The sequence below is a fragment of the Sarcophilus harrisii genome, chromosome 4 (genome assembly GCF_902635505.1).
Source record: "Sarcophilus harrisii chromosome 4, mSarHar1.11, whole genome shotgun sequence".
Lineage (NCBI taxonomy): Eukaryota > Metazoa > Chordata > Mammalia > Dasyuromorphia > Dasyuridae > Sarcophilus > Sarcophilus harrisii.
In genome coordinates, this window is record NC_045429.1 from 130,730,178 (window position 1) to 130,752,938 (window position 22,761).

The 22,761-nt window shown below is 33.0% G+C and overlaps 1 protein-coding gene across 1 annotated transcript in view; it reads right to left on the bottom strand.

The window, feature by feature from the left end:
• SLC22A3 (solute carrier family 22 member 3) overlaps nucleotides 1-22,761 on the bottom strand; it is a 119,804-nt gene that overhangs the window by 47,355 nt on the left and 49,688 nt on the right. Inside the window, exons 2-5 of the mRNA XM_003769594.3 lie at nucleotides 13,674-13,777; nucleotides 12,209-12,363; nucleotides 6,991-7,159; nucleotides 5,713-5,830 (exon numbers count right to left, since the gene is read on the bottom strand). Of these exons, the coding sequence (XP_003769642.2) occupies nucleotides 5,713-5,830; nucleotides 6,991-7,159; nucleotides 12,209-12,363; nucleotides 13,674-13,777 (546 nt within the window). The remainder of the gene's footprint in view (nucleotides 1-5,712; nucleotides 5,831-6,990; nucleotides 7,160-12,208; nucleotides 12,364-13,673; nucleotides 13,778-22,761) is intronic.

Consider the following 22,761-nt stretch of genomic DNA (forward strand, 5'->3'; position numbering starts at 1 on the left):
ACAGGGAATCAATAGCAAACTTATTAGATAGCAATTTGAAGAATTCAATTTCTTCCTCTTTTTGAAAATTGAGGACACATTTGCCTATTTCTGATCATATGAGACCTTATTAATTTTTCTTGATTATTCAAAGATTACTGAGAGTAGTTAAGAAATCACACAGAGAAAATTTTAAGTTACTATAAAGGTTAAACTCTTTAAGCATATCAGTGGCCTTCTTATTCTCCCTATCACTTATCTTGGATTTTAGTTCTTTGTTGACCACTTTTGACTTTTCTGAATTGAATATCATTTCTTTTGGTTAAAAAAAAACCATAAAGTAGTAATTGAGTAACCTAATCAACTTTCCTTTCTCTCACTACTTATTACTATGATTCCATATCCAATAATTAGGGTGGTTATGACTTCTTTCTTTTCCTTCTCCATTTTCAAATACCTACAAAAGTTCTTATTGCTGACTTAGAGTTCACTAAATAAATGAAGTAGAGGTATAGAGGATAGAATTCTTGGCTTTGAGCCAAGAAGCACTGGGTTCAAATTCTTCCCATAACATTCAGGAGTGCCATAGAGGTGGCATTCCTACTCCTCTTCCTCCTCCTCCTCCTCTTGCTTCTCCTGCTCCTTCTCATCCTTTGCTCCTCTGGCTCCTGCTCTTCTTCCTCTTCTTCCTTCTCCTCCTCCTCCTCTCTTCTTCTTTCCTTCTCCCTCCTCCCTCTTTCTTTCTTCCCTCCCTCCCTCCCTCTCTTTCCTTTGCTGAGGCAATTGGAGTTAAGTGACTTGCCCAGGGTCACACAGCTAGAAAGTGTTGAGTGTTTGAGGCCAGATTTTAATTCAGGTCCTACTGACTTCAGAGCTGGTGCTATATCTACTGCGCCACCTAACAGACCTTGGCTTATTTCTTATTCTAGTTGCATTGATTTTGTTTATGCAGATTTTAAGATTTATATAGGATATCCCAAAAGTCTTAGTTCTATTTTAAGTTTTAATACCTTAAAACTTAAAAAATAATAGCCTGCATAGTCAAAACTGTCTATTTTTATCTCTTCTAATCTCTAATTTTGAATTCTTCCTGTTAATCATAGTAGTGAAAGATATGAGCTTCCAATTTCCTTTTTAAAAAATTATTATTTTGTGGTCATTTATACTTTATTTGCTTAATCATGGTATAGTAACATGGTTAGCTGTGCTACCCCAAACTCTTTTCAGTTTTCTCATCTGTTTTTTATCAAATAGAGAGTCTTTCTCAATTGTTTCTATTCTTGGGTTTATGGATCACTGGGCTAACATGGTCATTTGCTTCTTATTCTTATTAATCTAGTTTGTTTCCTGATCTTTTTTTTATTATTATTATTTTTAACTATTATCTTAATTTAATGGATGATAATAGTTAACAATGATAATAGTGAACATTTATGTAGCACTCACTATGTGCCAGGCACTTTATAATTATCTCATTTGAGCCTCATAACAACCATAGAATAGAGAGGCTATTAAAATCCTCATTTTATAGTTGAGGAAACTGAGGCAAACAGAGATTAAATGACTTACCAAAGGTCACATAGTTAGCATCTGAGGTCAGATAATCCTCCTGATTCACATTAGGCATTCTATCCATTGGATCACTTAAATATTAAATTGTTTTCCCTTCCCCACCCCATTATTTTCATTTAAATTCTTACATAGCTAGCATTTATTTATTCTTGAACATTTATTCCTCTAAATTAATTTTGATATTTTCTTTACTGTTAAAAAGTAATCCCTTTCATATTTTGATTGGGATAGTACTAAATTTGTAGATCAATTTAGGAATTATCATTTTATTATTGGTATAATCTAGCCATTAGTGAATGACTACCTTCCCAAATATTTATTTTTAATTTCTATAGAGTTCCATAATTTTATTTATCTAAGCCTTGTGTGTGTGTTTAGGCTAATTCCTGTATATTTTATGCATTTTTATCGTTATTATGAATGGAATTTGTCATTCTATTACTCCCTTCTGTTTTTTGTTAGTATTATGCCAAAATAACCAATGACCTTTTTTTTGGGGGGGGGGGTTATTTGTATCTTGTATACACAATCTATTAAAGACTTTGATGAGTTTTTTTGCTGATTTTCTGCACTATTCTATAAGTAAATCATCATATTGTCTATAAATGAAAATTTTTGCTTCCTTTTCACTAATGCTTATTTACTTAATTGTTTTTGTCTTATTTTTATAGAAAATCCTTTTAAAAATTACTATATCATGATGATCAGGTCTAATGGACGTGGCTTCAACCAAGAGGTGGTTCAGGCCAGTTCCAATGGTCTTGTGATGAAGAGAGCCATCTGTACCCAGAGAGAGGACTGTGGGGACTAAATGTGGATCCAACATAGTATTTTCACTTTTTTTTTTTTTTTACTGCTGTTTGCTTGCATTTTATTTCTCTTTTTTTTCTTTTTGATCTGTTTTTTCTCATGCTGAATGATAATTGTGAAAATATATACAGAAGAATTGCATGTGTTTGGCATAAATTGGATTACTTGCCATTTGGGAAGGGGGTAGAGCAAAGGGAGGGAAAAATTTGGAACACTAGGTTTTGCAAGGATGAATGTTGAAAATTATCTATACATAAATTTTGAAAATAACAAGCTTTAATTTTGAAAAAGGAAAAAGTCTTTATCAAATAGTGTGGTGATAGCATATCCTTGTTTTATTGCTGAATTACTGGGAAAGTTTCCAGTGATTCATAATTGCAAACAACACTAGCTTTAGCTCTCCTCCTCTTTCTTTCCCATTAGACTTATTTTTTATTTCAATTTAATTTAATCAGAATTTAATTCTAGAGCATCTACCACCCCTCTTGCCCTATTTTCTTTGGAGAATCTAGGCATTTACCAAATTCAAGATTCACTTTATACTTTGCACTCTGTTTTCCTTTCTTATTTAATTAGAATCCATGTTACTGAGGCCATTCTTCCTGAGGTTCTAGTCATTTTTACTTTACCAATTTCCTTATTGTTTAAAAAAGGGGACACTTTCTTAAGACAAAAAGTACATGGCCTACATCACAAATATTCTCTCCCCACTCTCTCTCACACACATACACATACCACCAATAACAAAGGCTGCAACTTATCCATTTAAGGAAAGTTCAGTTTTACTTTCAAATCTGACTTTTAAATGAAATCATCATATATATATATATATATATATATATATATGTATATATATATATACATACACACACATATGTTATCGGGCATATATATTCACTTTTATAATATTTAATAAAATATAAGTAGACCAGTGGGTATTTGTGGATAGGACCAGGCAATGGTTCAAAAAAGACACAAAAATGGCTCTTTTCCTTTTTAGTAAAGGCATTATGATCAAGAGGAAGTGGATCTGGTCTAAGGTGAATTTGTAAGCAGTATCTACCATAAGAAAAAATGGATAGGCTACTACAACACTATATTTTGCCAAAGACATTTCATTCCATGAGTCATCTAAAGCTTATTTTTTAAAAGCTTCTGTTTGATCCATGGACAGCACTACTAACTAACTTTGGTTTAGGCTCAACACATCTTTATCTTGAAGAAATTAGACAGTGTTTTAAGGCATTAAATGATTACAGAAAGGCAGACCCAAGAATCCATGATGGTAGTTTGAACAGTGAATGTGGATTGCTACACAAATGATTCAGAAATAATTATAATAATAATGGTAGCTCTTATAGAACTTTTAAGGCTGTAGAGGTATTCCCATTTTATAGTTTAGGAAACAAACTTAAACAGATTACCTAGTTTGTCCAAGATCATGCAAATGTCACAAACAAATCTCAAAAACATGTTTTATGATATTCTATTGTCTCACACTGCCTCAGTGAGCAGTAATTATGATAGTGACAAAAATAAAGGAATGGGATGAGAAGTTATTTAGTTTGATGATTATATAAAGAGAAGGTCTTAAATTTGCCCCTCTAAGGAAACATATTTAAGAATCAATGGATGCCTTTTATTATTGACAAAGGCTAAGATACCCCAAAATTCCCATTTTGACAAATAATCACAATTTCTCAATCAGCAGAATTCTAAGTTCATATATGATTGACTAGTTCCAATGTAACTGCAATTTAAAAGGTAGCTATAAGGTGTATATCTAAAGTAGTCTGATCCAGATAGGAAAAAAAGAAACCTGACCGAAAAAGACATTTCCTCATAGATATATCTTAATAAATAAACAATACTATTTGATCCTAGCATTCAGGTTAAATTTCAGGCATTCCAAGAAAACTTATTTAACTAATACCGCCATCCAATGATCTTTCATTTCCTTTGTTTTCCCTGAGTTCATATTCTCCAAGATCTTAAGAATCTATATTTTATTATCATACAATTCTTTATATGTTGCCTGGTAGCCTGGCATTTATTCTGAGTTTTTTTTTCCAAGGGTTCCCCTATTACTGATAAGATCAAAGATATTTGGCACTTGAAATTCTTTACATTCTATCCCTTTCTATCTTTCCAGTCTCTTAACATTTAACCTATTATTACCCTTGCTACCCTTTACATATTCTGTGACTTAATCATACAGGCTTACTTGTTGTTCTTCACATAGGATACTTTGTGTTTTCCTTCCTTTTGTACCAGCTGTCTTACATGCTTGGAATCCTTTCCCTTTTAAACTCAGCTTTCTTTAGGACTCAGATCAACTTCAATCACCTTCAAGGGACTTTTCCTTGTTCCTACTGCTGTTAATACTTTCTCCTCTATTTGGGATGTATGCACTGACATCTACAAAGGTGTACATCGATTTATTGCACTAAGACTTTTGGAACACCCTGTGGGTATACACACATATGTGTGTGTGTTTGTATATAAACACATATACGCAGATATGTGTACTTGGATATATGTATATGTGTGTATATACACATATAAATGTGTATGTGTGTGTACATATACATATGTATATGTACACACACATACACACTCCCTCATTAGGATTGGAATGTATTCAAGGATAATTCTTAATTTTTTCTTTGTATCCCTAATATTTAGCACAATACCTAGAGCATACTAAATGATTAAGAAATATTTGTGGATTGATTAAGTGTATCTATATCATTTCAAGTGGATTACACACTTTCTAAAAAGACTATTTCTTCCACTGTTTTCAAAACTCCCACTACAGACATTAAAGCAGAATTGTACAAACACAAGACACTTAAATGCCTCTGGAGTATATGGATAAACACAAAAAAATCTAAAGATTGAAACTTTACTTTATTGTTCCAAAAATATTTCAGAATAATGTTGTTTTTCATTAAGTTGAAAGAAAAATCTTTACTCTAATTACTATGTCAACAATAAGTTAGAACGAAGGACAAAACAAGAAGTACAAATTGTACAATCAATATCTATTATGTAATGGTATGTGCTCTTATAGTAAAGTAAGAAAATAATTGTAACAAAGCATGGAACTATTATCAGCTGACTACCAACAAAAAGCTAATATGATTTAACAGAATTTTTTTAACTTCTGTTTTAACCCCCTTTAACTCCTTTTTAGCCCTTTCCCCTTAAATTTTTCTTTATTTTTTTCCCAGACCAAATCAAAATAAACAATTATTTTACTACCTAAAATTATTGTCAAACATATAAGTGTCATGAAAACAAATCTATTGATTTTAACAAGATATACTATAGAAAATAATATAGAATTACCTCTGAATAATTTGGTGAGAGATATTTCCCATTGTACTTGGCAATACTCTGAAGAATTTTCAAGGCCTTTTCTCCTTTCTTTCGAGTAATTAGCCATCTGGGAGACTCAGGAACCACCCTAGTAAAGTTGTGAAATAGAAATAGACTTTTCAGAATTTTGATATTTATGCTTCTTCACTCTGCATTTAGGTTTTTAATCAGTTTTTTAGCCATATGTGTATGTGTTTGTATATAAACACATATACGCAGATATGTGTACTTGGATATATGTATATGTGTGTATACCCACATATAGATGTGTATGTGTGTGTATATATACATGTGTATATGTACACACACACTCCCTCATTAGGACTGGAATGTGTTCAAGGATAATTCTTAATTTTTTCTTTGTATCCCTAATATTTAGCACAATACCTAGAGTATACTAAATGATTAAGAAATATTTGTGGATTGATTAAGTGCATCTATATCATCTCAAGTGGATTACACACTTTTGGCTAAAAAACTAACTGATTAAAAACCTAAATGCAGAGTGAAGATTCTGAAGAGTCAGGTTGTAAGTAGGTTAAGGAAAGTTACAATGACAATTTTTTCCTATCAGCTTCTATTTGGAAAATCATACTTATTTGATTACTTTTTGGTGACATACTAAATGATAAAGCATTTGATAAATTCTATAAATTGAAGCTATTCAAGGAAATAAAGCAGTTTTTCTCTCTATAGTCTTGTCTCTTCAAGGGGGAAAGCTTGAAGAAGTGGATCAGCGTGAATCTTTAACTAATTATTAGATAAATTATTAATAATTTATTCTACACTATATGAATTTCTAATTGTTAATTTGTTAACTTTTATTTGATTCTATCTCAGATGATAAATTACATCTAAGTGGCTTATAGTTAGAAGAAATTTATCCACACCAATAAGATTCATAAAATTATGAAAAAATAATATATTTTTATTTTAATGGTTCTTTTAAATTTTAAAATTAAAAAATAAAAATAAATGAAATTTTAAAAATAAATGGTTCTTTTAAAAAATTTTGTAATATTTTACATAACAACTAAATGTGACACATGCCTTCATTCATCATTGCATACTTTTTAAAATGCCAACATATAACAAAATTATCTTGATTAGTTTTCAAAATTTCAAACCTAGGATTTTTGGAGAATTTAGAAAATCTTCATTACTTTTAGTTTAATTAGAATTCTGACTCCAAAGTATTGTACCACCATAATGAACACATAAATATAGCAATGACCATTACTATATTACCAGTAATAGAGAAGGAACAGAAAGTTGGGCAGTGTGATAGCTAGCTGGATCCCTTGCCACTTGGGGATAAGGTAGGCAATCCCAGGGATAATTATGATTCCAAGGGTGAAGAACATTTGAATCACAATTCCCACAATCCTTCTTTGTTTTGAACCAACCATTTCTGTCACTGAAAGGAGAAAAACATAAAAGATTAAGAATGAACAGGACTAATCAACAGAAATACATTAGACCAATAACATCCATTAAACACTAGTTGTATATGCTTGTTATTGTTGTACATGGTTGTTGCTGATCACAGTGGTTTATTGATAAATAACAACCCACATCTATGTATACTTTACACTTTACAATCCTAAAAGGTAGATAATCAAAATGGCCCTTAATGAATGCTTTATTTTATAAAGATGAGAAAATATATATATTTGTTAATAGTTGTTATCTCAGTCACTTTTAAAACTAATAATGTCATAAATTGTCTTTTTGTTTTCTTGGAATCTTTATGTCTTTGAGATAATATTGAAAACTGATTATTGGATGCTTTTTTAAAAATTCTTCTATATATTTACTCAGGTCTACTTACTCTTCTGAATTTAAACTTCATAAATGCCATTCTATGTTCACTAGCTACTGAAATGGCAGGAGCCAAATAGAAATATTTCAGTCACTAAACATTAAGAATTTATAGTAACAACACCAAAAACTATTCTATTTCACATTTATTTTTGTTCTCCATCCAGTTTCATTTATAAATGCTGTGAGGATGGTCTGCCTTAGCTGGGACTCATGCTGTACAGAATCATTTCCCTCTCAATTGTTTTTTGCTTACAAAGTCTAAACAGCTTTCTCTAGTATTTGTTGTTTTGTTTTGTTTTGTTTTTTTGCTGTTGTTGTTGTTGTTTTTACATTAGCTGGAGTGATAAATTCACAATGTCTTTGGGAGTCATGTCCCTTACCATGTCAAGAAACCCAATGTCTCAGAAGTACAAAGGACTTCAAAGACCATGTGTAGTCCAATTCACACTTCAGTAAAACTCCCCTCGTACAGCCAGTTCACAATATAGCAAATTGCTATTTTCTCCCTCACAGGTCTTTTTTTTTTTTTTTTCTAAGACAAGACAAGAGTAGGGGAGGCTTTGTAAAAATCCAAGTAAATTATATATGCAACATTTCTATGATCTACCAGTCTATTCCCGCCTCCAAAGGAGATAAGGTTCTAATGTGAATGACTTATTCTTTGCATTCTGGTACTCTATGTTATAATGCGAAGACAATATTGCTTCTGTTTCTGCCTCCGTTCCACCCGAATGCTCCATTCTCTGCCATACCCCTAATTCCTGGAATTCCAAAATTCCAAAAGGAATTTGGCCAGCAAAAACCTAGCTCTTAGAACATGCACAGGGAGCCTTGTCTTCCACAAGTCCACATGGAATCTGCAAATAGAAATCCATGATGACATGTCATGGATCTGACTTTCACTTCAGCATATATGCAAACATTCTATGACTGTTTCTGTTCATTTGATGAACAGAAGCCTTTTAAATGCTTTGAATGAAATGAATGTCCTTATAAAAAGTACTAACTAAAATCTCTAAGCAAGGGGAAGGACGTTTACTCTCCCTACTGGGGCTGATATGTGATAGTTAAAACATTGCCTTGTTACTGCTTCTGTTCTTGATGTATCAATTCTTTTTTACATTTAATTTTTATTAATTTTTAACTTGAATGCAAACAGACCAAAAGAAGAATATTTCTACCTATACAACATAACATAAAAAGAGACTTCAATATCAGTTATGATGACTATTTCCTGCTATCCTATTCTTCTCCTGTTTGTATTTCTCCTTTCATCCCTTCTCACCTTATCAGTGTTTTGATTCTGTTTATCACTTCCTCTGATCGGCCCTCCCTTCTACCAGTTCCCCTCATTTACTTCCTCTCTTTCCCTCCTACTTGCTTCTCATGCAAGATAGATTTCTATATTCAAGTGATTCTATATTTTATTTTCTCTTTGAATCAATAATAATGAAAGTATGGTTCAAGTGATGCTCATCATCCACTCTTCTATCTTCATCTCTACCGTAATACATCTTTTGTGCCTCTTCATGTGAAATAATTTATTCCAATTTACTTCTCCATTCCTTTTGCATATAGTGCATTCCTCTTTCTTATCCCTTAATTCTTTTTGCTTAATTTTTAGTGTTTAGCTTTATTGAATCTCTCATGTTTTCTTCCTCTTGAGGTCTTGATATAACAAATCAAATTTTTAGTTTAATTTCAGTTTTGTTATGAAAGCTTGAAATCCTTCTATTTCATTGAAAGACTATTTTTTTTTTCACTTGAACTATTATGTTTTATTTTGCTGGATAAGTGATTCTTAGGTGTAGTCCTAGCTTCTTTGCCTTTATTTGCGAATGTCTTCCCATTATACCATAGAGCACCAGGGAACATCATGTTCCCTGACCTCTAGTCCTTTCATATGGAAACTACTAAATCTCGTGTAATCCTGATTGTGGCTCCTTGATATGTAAATTGTTTCTTTCTGGCCACTTGCAGTATTTTTTCCTTGACCAAATCATTTTGAAATTTGGCTATAATGTTCCTTGGAATTTTTTATTTTAGGTTGTCTTTCCTGAGGTGACCAGTGGATTCTTTCAATGCCTATTTTGCCTTCTGACTTCAGGATACCAGGGCAGTTTTCCTTGATAATTTCTTCAAAGATGTTATTCAAGTCCTCCTTTTGACTTTGGCTTTCAAACACGTTCAGTGATTCTGACATTGTCTTTCCTGGATCTATTTCCCAGGTCAGTTGTTTTTCCAATAAGGTATTTTACATTTTCTTCTAATTTTCCATTTTTTTGAATTTGTTTTCTTCTTGGTGTCTCATAGAACTTATCTTCCACTTGTCCAATTCTAATTTTTAAAAAAGTGTTTTCCTCAGTTAGCTTTTGTGCCTCCTTTTCCATTTGGCCAATTCTACTTTTTAAGTAATTGTTTTCTTTTTCAAACTTTTGACTCCTTTTTCATAATTCTCTTGCATCACTCTTATTTTTCCCCAATTTTTCCTCTATCTCTCATATAATTTTTAAGCTCCTTCTTGAGCTCTTCCATGAGTTCTTTCTGGGCTTGAGATTACTTTGTGTTTTTCTTTTGGATTTTTCCATTGGTGTATTGATAATTATGTCCTCTTCTGAGTTTGGGTCTTGAATTTCCTTGTCACCATAATAACTTTCTATAGTCAGATTCTTTTTTATTGTTACTTTTTGCTTATCTTTTTTCATTTCTTTTCAATCTGAGCTCTGCTCTTTGGGTGGAAAGGGTATTGTCTCAAGATTTTTTGTGCCCAGAGTTGCAGGCCCTGATGCTGCACTGATGTTGCTTTGGGGTCCACAGCAGACCCTCATGTCTGATAAGGGGGTTAGGTGGGGGATGGCTGCTGCTGCTGGCAACTATAGAGGTCTGGCAGCTTACCTGGTACTAAGCTGAAGTCCCAGTGCTAGTGTCTACCATGTATTGAGAGTGGTGGGATGTTTTTGTATTAGCTTTTGTTTCTTACCCTGAGCTACACTAAAATCCGTAGATGTTCTGAGGCTTGTGGCTGACTGTTTGCACAGGGCTACACTTAAACAAGTGATGGGGCCAGTGCTGCTGGCTGCCTGTTTGTCTGACTATGGGGTCCTGGTGCTCATGTCTGCCCATTTGCTTTGGCACTTGTAGGGTTGGCTCTATTTGTTTGCCTGGGACTATGCTGAAATACATGAGGATATTCAGATGTGGTTTCTGTTCATTCCCTTGGCTATGCTGAAGCATGTGGGCAGTCCTGGTGCTAAAATTTGCTTGCTCCACCTCACTGGAACTCAAAATTTCCCATTGGTTTGATGAGGCCATGTTTGCTGTTGGATTATTGGAGTATTTCCTGTCTTGGATTGTGCTCTCCTTTTACCCAAGTGAGACAGACCTTTGTAATCGGCCTTCCAAGTTTCTTGTATTGTTTCCCCTCATCTTTTTTCTCATTCTGCTATTACAGGATTTGATTAGGGGTGCTATTTTATGGTTGTTTGGAGATGAATATAGTAGAAGTACAGTGATTTCCCACTTTTCCCATCAATTTGGCTCCTGGGAGTTCAGCTGAATCTATACTTTATTGTTACTCAACAAAAAATGATTGAAGGCAGAATAACATGTTAAGCTTCAGAAGTTTGGAAGAGCTAGCAGTTTGCTAGTTGAGATGGAACCACAGTCCTGAAATGCAACTTGCTTAACCTGACACTAAGGAAACTATGTCTTTAAAGCAAGGAAGATACTCTTCCACTGGCTACACTCAGAAATGAACTCAGTGGTGGGAAGAATGTTTCTCCTTACCATTTTAAGTTTAAGCCCATTTTCTCCAATGACCAGAAGGAGAAAAAGTATGGAGGAAAAAGTATCCTCTGGTTTTGGGTTGTTTCCATACTTTGGGACTTGCTGCATCTAATCAGTAAATATCCTGTGTAAAATCTAATTAAGGTTAATTGATATAAAGAAAAAGCCCAACGGTCAAACCTCTATTAAGGAGACAATAACTGGAACTACAAATATTAATGGAGCAGTAATCATTAGAAACTGATACTAAAGGAAAGACATCAGAATGGGATTTTAAAATAATAGTATCAGAATAACTCCCTAATCCTCAATAGAGGATTAGGAACTGAGGGAGAAATATAGTCTTGTTATGGAAATCCTACCTGGAACTCTCAGAGTTTATGTCATGAAATTTATTTTCTAAATCTACAATGCAATCATCTTCTTCCCCACCACCATTTTTTACATATGCTATTTCTTTTGAATAAGGACCTGTCACTGGGATCTCTTTCAATTATCAAATTCTGTGAATCTGAATTATTTGTATTATATTCTTTGACTTTGAAGAAAAAGGGACATTTCATCCAGGTTGTAGAGATGACAGCTTTTAGAGAACTCTGTTGCAGAAATAAATGAAAATAAAATGCCTTTGCTCTATTGTTAAAGATTCTGAGATTGATATCAAGAACATCTGAGGTTTACTTAAAAACAACTATTTAAACTGGAAAGAGAGGGTAATTAAAATGAAATGAGTTAGAACTACATTAGAATTAAGCTCCCTGAAAGTAGAGACTACTTTATTTTTATTTTTTTATTCTCAGTGCTTTCCCATTCCAGAGGCTCAATTATGTTTATTGAACTAAATTGAAATTCTTACCAATAACATATGATGTCATCCATGTTCCCTTTCCAAAAACACCTTGCAAGAAGCGAAAGATCACAAACACAGGAAAGTTTGGAGCAAATGCCACAACGATACCACTTACTCCCACACCAAAGCAGGAGATTAAATATATAATTATTCTTCCATACCTTTTTGAGAAAGAGAGAAAAAAAATTACTTCAAAACAATACAAATAACACATACCATAAATATATACTAAACTGATATCATACAATGAATTGATTTCCTTTATAATTTCAAAATTACCTATATTAAATGTATACAATGTGCTCAAGCTATGATTTAAGGGCAAGTTGGAGGGGAGGGAATCATTGCCTAAGCTAGTCCTTCTCCTTTTTTACCTCTGCAATCTTTATAATTCTGATCCATAGAGATGATAACAATCTGTGAGAGCTGATGCTATCAGCAAATGGAATGGAATAGCCAGAAAAGAGAAGAGGATCTAGGACAGAGCTCTGGGGATATCTAATGTTAGCTAAAATGATAGAAGGGGGAAAATGAAAAATGTTGGAGGGAATATGGAAAAACTGGGACATTGATACACTGTTAGTGGAATTATGAACTGATGAAACCATTTTGGAGAGCAATCTGGAATTATACCTAAAAAGTTATAAAACTGTGCATATTCTTTGACCCAACAAGATCACTATTAAGTCTGTTCCCCAAGATGATCAGGATGACAAATTTCTCATTTGTTAAATGAGGAATGACTGAATAAGTTATGACTGAATATGATTGTGATGGAATACTACTCTGAGGCAAGAAATTATGAATTGACTGATTTTAGAAAAATGTGGAAAAACTTATATGAAATGATGAAAAGGGAAATATACCCAGTTTCTATCAGATACTTTCCAGTTTTCCCAACGCTTTTTGTCAAAAAAGTGAATTCTTGCCCTGGCAGCTTTTTCTACATCTATCAAACTATGACATATAATATTTTTCCTAGCTACAAACTAGCAAAAACTAAGGCTAGATCCATATGACTGAATTAATTAAAATACAACCTATAACTTACCCTATCTTGACTATTCAATAAATTTGTGTTATGATTTCACATTGATTCAGGTAAAGTGAATTCAGTTCCTATGGAGGCAGATCAATTACTAAGCAGATGGGAATTTTTTAATGTGACATATTGCTTGGCTCTTTATCTGAGATGAAAGAACTTTTATTCACATTTACTAATGAGTAACAATAAAGACATAATAATAAAAATAAACAATAAAGTTTTCCATCAAGGAGATGAAAGTTATAATTTGAAAAATAAAATCCCATCAAATAAACAAAAAGTTAGAATTAATCACAAACTTAGAACTTTAGAATTTGGGAAGGTTCCAAATGTAGAAAATATTTTATTTTTCTTTTAAGCTCTTAACATGTTCATTTTTATAGTTAGATGTATTAACTTAAAATAAATTCTCACTTTCATACTTACCTGTCTGCTGCATAGCATAGAGTAAAAGCTCCAGCCAAGAAACCCAGACTTAGAACAGCTTGGCTCAAGTCTAGCATCCAAGAGTTTAAACACACCAGGTTAAACTATGATAAAAAAAAAATTATAATGAGACATGATGAAGTAGTTAACCCTCAAAAAACTGATTATAAGCAAGATATTTCATCATTCTGTGGCTTAGTACCTCATCTGTAAAGTGAAACTAATACCTATTTTACCTAATTTACAGGGTTATTCTGAGGATATCAGCTAAAATAAGAGACAAGCTCTCCCAGGTTAGTATCCCAAAAAGATCACTGAAAAGGGGGAAAAAACCCAGATGTGCAAAAACATTTGTGGGAGTCCTTTTTGAAGTGGCAAATAACTGAAAACTGAGTGGACATCAGTTGGGAAATGGCTGAATTAATGGTAGATGAAGGTAATGGAATATTATTGTTCTATTAAAAAATGATAAGTAGACTGATTTCAGAAAACCCTGGAAAAACATGAATTGATGCTAAGTGAAGTAGAACCAAGAGAATATCGTACACGGCAACAAAAAGATTATGATGATCTACATTGAATATAACTTTTCAAAGTTATATTTGGAAAAAAATTATATGATGATCTACTGGCTCTTTATAACAATGAGGTGATTCAAGGCAATTTCAATAGAGTTGTGATGGAAAGAGCCATCTGCACCAAGAGAGAAAATACTGAATACTGAATACAGTTTATAGTATAATATTTTCACCTTTGTTATTGTTTACTTGCTTGTTTTTTTTCTCTCGTGATTTTTTTCACCCTTTTGATGCTATTTTTCTTGTGCAGCATGACAAATGTGGAAATATGTTTAAAAGAATTGCACATGTTTAACCTATATTAGATTACTTGCTATCTAGGGGAGGGCGGGAGGGAGAGAGAAAAATTTGGAACACAAGGTTGCATTTTGAAAAATAAAAAGATTTTATTTTTTTAAAAATTAAGAAATAAAAATAAAATAAGTGACAAGAAATCTCTGAATGAATAAAAACATTACAAAAATATACAGTAATAATAATGCTAATCATTTAAAAATCATTTTTAATTAAACTGGATGATATGATGAGACAGAAACAGCCAGACATCCAGACAGATAAGGGATGAGGGGGAGGGAAAGAAAGAGAATTGAGAACAAATCAGAGACTAGAGACTTAGAAAAATAGAATGATCCTGCTCCAATTCAGGCTAAGAGATGACATGTTGGCATGGCAACTACATTAATATATGGTAAAATATCAGATGAAGTATCTTCCACAGTTCTGGATAAAGAAAGAATTCCTAAGCAAACAAGAGGTGAAAGAAATTACAGAAAACAAATGAGATGATTTCAATTATGTGCAATAAAGAAGCTTTTGTGATAATATAAGTAATACATATAAGATAAAAAAGAAAATAGTCAATTGGGAAGAAATCTTCATGTCAAACATCCCTCATAAGTGTTTGATATCTAATCCTAGGAATTAAAATGAATATAAAGCACTAAAAGCCATTTTCCAGTGGAAAAACGGTCAACAGATATGAACAATCAGTTTTCAAAAGAATTGCATGTTATTAATTTGAATAATTACTGTAAATTGCTAAGAAAAATGCAAATCAGGATTATCTTGATATTTCATCTCATACCAAGCAAAATGGCAAAAATAGTAAAATGTGGGAATAGTTGATGATTGTAGAAGGATGGACACTAATGAATTTTTGGAAATATGAATTGTTCTATACTTTCTTGAAAGAAATTTGGAATTATGTTCAAAAAATTAACTAAAAAAAACCAACCTAAACAATTTCCCCCAAAGATCTTACTAGTAGGCATATACTCAAAAGATGCCAAAGATAGCAAGAAAGGAAACAATGTGCCAACTATCATGCCAAGAATTTTACAAATATTATCTCATTCAATTTTCAAAACAACCCTAGCAGACAGGTACTATTATTATCCCCATTTTATAGTCAAGGAAACTGAAACAGACAGAAAGTAAATGACTTGCCCAGTGTCATTCAATTAGTAAGTATTTAAAGTTGGATTTGAACTCTGTTCTTCCTGACTCCACCTATAACAAAGATCCAGTACACACCAAAACATTTATAGTAACAAAGAATTGTAAACAAAGTAGCTGACAATCAAATTGGAATATTTCATTTTCAATGGTAAGTCAATGGGAATTAAACACAGACCACAATGGAAATTATCCTGTTGTTTATGAATATGGTGGGATACTGTTGTCCAATAAGAAAAAAGAATTATGATTATTCATAAGGTATGGGCAGACTTTATAAACTCATGCAATAGGAACTATGGCATTACAATAGGAAAACAGTAGATAAAAAGACTGTATTTAAATGGCAAAAACAAGAAAAAGAACATGTGTCATATTTAATAACAATGATCAACCTTGGAACTTATATGAAAATATATTTCAGTGCCTTTTTTGTAGAGATAGGGGATTATGGTTAATAAATGTTGTGTATACTCCTGGGTACCATTGCTGGATGGCTAATTTTTCTGAACTCTCTTTTTCTTTTTCCTTACAAAAGATGAAGAGAAGGAAGAAATATATTAAGGAAGGAAGAAATATATCTTAAACTACCAGCACTTTTCCTCAATTCAGGTCACAGACCATTAAAAAACAAGGTTTGGGAGTGGTGAAAGTATTGGCTTGGGAATCTGAAGCCTTAGGTTTGAATACTGGCCCTGCTTTTTACTGCAATACATTAGTACTTTCTCTGCAGCTAATGGTCTGGGAGTTGCCTAAGAGTTTAAGCTGCTTGCCCAGTGTCATATCCAGCAGATGTCAATCATATGTTAGAGGTGAGACTTAAACCCAGACATTCCTGCCAGCACTCTATTTCCTCCTGAAAAGTTTTCAAAAGAAACAAAGATTCCTATAAACTTTCTGATCGTGATCATAAAAACACAAAGCAAATTATTTTATACATTTTAAGTTTAGAATATCTAGACAATCATTAATAGAAGTTAATCATGGTTCCAAAACAGTGATGGAGGCAATAGTCTACTTCCCCATTCACTCCCTTTCCTGGATGGGTTTAAATAAGGAAATATGTCAGAAACATAGGCCAGTAATTTTTGCCCAAGACAAGTAGCACAAAGCACTTCTTCGGCTGGCTGGGGAACAGGGTGGGTAGTGCACAATAGATCTTGGGACATCCAGGCTCAAGGTCAACTCTGGGAAGGCTACCCTGTGTATACCAGAGGTCAGGTGGGGAGAAGAGAGTCAAGAATACTCTATTTTAATTACTGACTCTTACTAACTTGGTGATAAGCTTGGTTGTTTGTACTGTTGCTAAAGGACTACAAGGGCTGTCAGTCCTCTAGATTTGAGGCTTTCAGACAAATACCTGATTACTCTACCAGAGCTTTGGCTCTGATCCTAGAAATAATTTCTTGAACAACTATCTCTCAATTGGCAGGCAATGAACTCAGTATAATCATTAGAGCAAAGACTTCCACAGAACTCTGCTTTAGCCATATTTAACAAACTTCTTATTTTGGTAAATTAAAAAAAATTTTTTTCAATAGTATTTTATTTTTCCATAGATAGTTTTCAATATTCATTTTTGTAAAACTTTGTGTTCTAAATTTTTCTCCTTTTCTCCCTCCCTTACCATTCTCCTTCCCAAGAAAGGAAGCAACCTGATAGAGGTTAAATATATGCAGTCCTTCTAAACATATTTCCATATTCATCATATTGTGCAAGGAAAATCAGACCAAAAGGAGAAGAAAAAAACACAAGAAAGAAAAAATACAAAAAAAGGTAAAAATACTATGCTTCATTCCACATTCAGTCTCCATAGTTTTCTCTCTGGATGCGATTAACTTTTTCCATCCCAAATCTATTGGAATTGCCTTGAATCAATGCATTGTTGAGAAGATCCAAGTCCATCATAATTGACCATTACATAATCTTGTTGCTGCTGTGTACATTTTCCTTGTTCTGCTCACTTCATTCAGTATTAGTTCATTTAGTCTTTCCAGGCTTTTCTGAAATCAGACTATTCATCATTTCTTATATCACAATAATATTTCATTGTCTTCATATATCATAACTTATTCAGCCATTCCCCAGTTGATGGCATCTACCCAATTTCCAGTTTCTGAGCAAACTTCTTAAGAGACTTTTTGGTTATTTAGGGTTTGAGCAAAGAGACAATGACTGAATTCTCAACACTGTATATAAACTACAGTTGTACTACATATACTTTTTTAAAATAGCATTTTATTTTTCCAAGTGCATGCAAAATAGTTTTCAATATTCACCTTTGGAAAACTTTGTGTTCCAAATCTTTTTCCAGAATATATATACTTCTTTATATAGAACTAGTATGCTAGTATATATGTCTCTAATATATTTAAATTACTTCAGGAGTTAAGTAACATTCTGAAATAAAAGCAGACAATTTCTATTCTTGTTAATCATGTATTCATTTTCTAAGAGTGACTTTAAAATAGAATCATTCCCAAATGGTTAGTTTCATGGCAAGATATTAGTATCTTTGAAACTATGAAAAGGTTTTAGAACATTTCAAAGCAGTCAAAAAAGTTTTATATATATATTAATGCAGGGATTCCACTGCTTTAGTAGCAATAAGAAAATATATTAGAATTTGTAAGATATGACAACAGGCTCTGCAGCCAGTAACTACAAATTGCACAAACAGAATCTTCTCGGCTGGGTTTCTAGTATGTAAAAATTTATATGCTGCTAGTATATATAATATATAAGCTCTCTTCTCACTATGCCATGCTGTTTTTCTTCCATATGTATATATACACATATACTATGTAATATATAAAGTATAATATACATGTATGTGTAACATAAATATAGTATATTTTATACTTTATATCTATTAAAAGTACATGGAATATGTATATCCATAAACATGAGTAAACCTATATTCACATATAAGAAGCAGTATAGTAAAGATAGGTCCCCTCTTAGTTTCAGGATGACCTACCTCAGTTCAAATCCAGACCCATCCTAGTCACATGAGCAAGGGTAACTCACTCAACCTTCAACATAATCAACACTCAAACTTTATGTTGTACAGTAGTTACTGCTTCTCTTTGGGAACTTCCCACACTCCCTACAACAATGAAATCACAAGTCTGTTATCAAGTCTGTTGCAAACAAATTACCTCTAAGCTATTTATGTATTACCATACAGGGATACCAAATTAAAATTCAATCAACTAGTAAATTTTAAGAAGCTAGTATGGGTCCAGCTCTGTACTAGGTATATATTGGGGAGGGGAGATAAAAAGAAAGAAAGGAGCTCTCTTTTTGGTTTAGCACAGGAGAGAAAACTGACAAACAAAAATTTAAGTACTAAGTTATACTATAGTTTAAACTATGCTTGAATATTTAATTAACTACTAATTATATATTGTCTGTTCTTTGTTTTCAAAGAGAACCAATGACATCACAAGTGATATCTTGATTGGAGGGTGAATTGGATTTAAGTGAGGCAGAACTGTACAAAGTCACCCAATCTCACTTTGTCTTGAACAGTGGTTCTCAAACTTTTGTTTCCAGAATCTTTATCCTATTAAAAATTATTGAGGATTTCTCCAAAGTGTTTTTGTTTATCTGGGTTATATTTATAGACATTTACCATATTGGAAATAAAAACTATTTTTGAATTTGTAGACCCTCTAAAAGGGTTTCAGAGATCCCCAGGATTCTCTAGACCATACTTTGAGAACCACTGAGAGTCAATGTAAATCCAGTGGCAAGATAAAAGTCAGGAAAATTTTTGATGGGTTGGGATACAGTGGATGATCTTTGCACTCTTGATGGCTAACCAGGCTCTAAGCACTTCACAGCACCTGCTTTAGCCACCTTCGTGGTCACTGGAACACGTTATTTTCATCCATGTTTGGCAGGGGAAGTCTCTGCATGCTTGGGGTAGACACTCCCCTAACAACTGATTGGTTTGAAGCCCATCAGTTGCCTTCAACCTTGTTTAGCCTGTCCACTAAGAAGGTTATTAACAAGATATGGCCACTGCAGTTTTTTGGAGCTACAGGCAAGAGTTAAATAACAGGGAGACACCAAAAGTAGATAAGCAGCCCTGAAAAGAGTTCCACAAGCCCTCACATCAGAGGTGCTAGTCCTCTAAGAATGTTTAACACACAGCAATTATACATCCTAATTATAACTGGCATAGAATTTGGAATGGTGCCCTGGAAGGTTGGAAGTTATGAATTCAGAGTCCTGCTTCTAAGTGGTACTGACAGTGTAAGCTGGGCAAGTCACTTAATCCTCATAGCAAAGTAGGTGGTCAATCTCCACTGGTAAAGGGAATTTCTTCTCTGTGCCAATGAAATCAAAGGTCTGATTTCCCCTTAATTAAATAGAGTTACTGTCAAATGTTTATTTAAGTGCCCTACAAGTTTAGAGAAGAAAGAGATTAATATAGCTTAGAAAAATTAAAGAAATAATTCACTATGTCAGTTGGTAAAACTTAAGCTATTTTAACATGCAAAAATGTTTGTAGCAACCTTTTCGTAGTGACAAGGAACTGGAAACTGAGTGGATGTCCATAAACTGGGGAATGGCTGAATAAGTGATGGTATATGAAAGTTAAGAAATATTATTGTTCTATAAGAAATGATCAGCAGGATGATTTCAGAGAGTCCTGGAGAGACTTAATCAACTGATGCTAAGTGAAGTGAACAGAAACCAGGAGATCACTGTTCATAGCAACAGCAAGATTATGTGATGATCAGCTCTGATGCATGTGGCTCTTTTCAACAATAAGGTGATTCAGGTCAATTCCCATAGATTTGTTATGGAGAGAGTCATCTGCACCCAAAGAGGGGATTGTGGGGACTGAATGTGGACTACAGCATAGTATTTTCATCTTTTTTTTGCTGTTGTTTGCTTGCTTTTTTTTCTTTCTCATTTTTCTCCTTTTTGATCTGATTTTTCTTGTGCAGCATAATAAATATGGAAATATGTATAGAAGAACTGAATATATTAGCATATATTGAATTATTTGCTGTCTAAGGGAGACAGTTGGGAAAAGGAAAGGAGAAAAATTTGGAACACCAGATTTTGCTAGGGTAAATACTAAAACCTATCTCTACATATTTTTTAAAATAAAAAGCTATTATTTTAAAAAAGGATGTGTAAGATTTAGGGTAGCAGGAAAAAGGGACATTAAAGGTGAATAGACAACAAGAGCTAAAGCAGAGAAATAGAAGTGTAATATATTTAGGTTTAGGAACACTTCATGCAGAAACATCTGGAGTTAGAAAGACCTCTTATTTTAAAATAGTACACAATTTGATAGTAATTAGGTGACATTCTCATTTGATGGTATTTGACCTCATGACTTACAATAATTTTCAAGAACTGCATTTTTAGGTCATCAATATAAATTTGTAAAGGCGGTGAACATAATGCTTCATATTTCATCTGAATGTATGTAATGATAGGAAAAAATAAGAGCAACAACTAATTTAAGCATTTCACTAATTGCTTGTTATTTATAAAACCATAGGACATTCATGATGAGTAAAACCATGAGAAAGATGTAATTTAAAGACAGGAGGAGAAGAGGTCAATCTGGTGATTTCACATTAAGTCTTAGAAATGAAAACCTGCAATTATATCTCTATAAAAAGAGCTATATCTCATCGTGAGCATTTAAAATAATTTAGAAAAATGCCCTTGGAATGCTATAAACATGTACAGGTCTCTGGATTCTTTTTCGTATTCAAATTACCAACAAAATATCAATTCAATTTACTAAATTCAATTCCTAAAGACCAGGTTTGACCTTATCATTCAATGACTAAATAAAATTATAGTGATTCCATTTCACCTTCAACTGAATACAAATTCCTCTGTTTGGCATTTAAATCCTTTCACAAAGTAGCTTCAAACTACTTTTTTTCCACCCTTATTATATGTTATTTCCTCCTTTTTTGATCCAGCCAAACAAGTGATCTTGCTGTTCCCCACACAGACACTTTATTTCTTGTCTGCATGGTCTTACATTGGCAATCTTCAATTCCTGTCATGTACTTCCTGCTCTGTCTTGTCTTTTAGAATCCCAAGATCCTTTTAAAACTCAGCTCAAGTGCAAACTCTTACATAATGTCTTTCTTGATCTAGCTGATTGTGCATTCTTTCTAAAATGGCCAGGTAGTTTATTTATATTTCTTTTTATATGTATATCTATACATTTATGTACATACATATATATTTTATATATGTATAAATGTTTTCTCACCCTATAAAATGAGTACATGCACCATTTCATTTTTATTTGAGTATCTTCACTACTTAGCACAATTCTTAGCACTTAGCAGGTCTTTACTAAGTGTTTCTGATTGGCTAGATTCAATAAACATTTGTTAGTCTACAGAGCACAATGGTAGTCCCTAGATATATGAGAATTCAAATATGACATTTTAAAAATGGTACCTGCCAACATCAAGGCTGCAGAATCATTGAAAAGAGACATGGTACTCAGTAGAGTACCTACTGTACTGTACATAGCATGTACATCAATCAGATCAGGGAAGAACTGTTGTAAGCACAAGGACTTAAATTAAGGAAGATAATACATAATGCTGTGAGGCAGTGTGTAAACTTATCTTGCAATGTATAGGAAAGACAGAGATTAGCACTCAGCTAAATCAAGTAATATTAACATTATGTAAAATGCTATCATTTCTTTTTGTTATATTAAAAATAAACCTAGAAAATCATCATAATAATATGTATTTCATATATTTGCTTATAGGGGGCAGTAAGAATAGGTGGCTTTGTTTGGCATTCTTTCTTCTGGCTGTGACAACTGAAGACATTTAATCCATCTAGTAAGCACCACTAGATTGGCTAGCTTCTTGAATTTTCTTATGTAGGTCAAGGGGATGTTGAAATAGGATTTGTGCAAAGGATTCAGGACCTTTGGGGTTCCCAAGTTTTTCTGTCTTTCCTTCTGGGCACCAATTCCCCCAAATTTTAGGAAATATTCAATATTTCTAAATACTGTCTCAGAACAAAATTCATGTTGC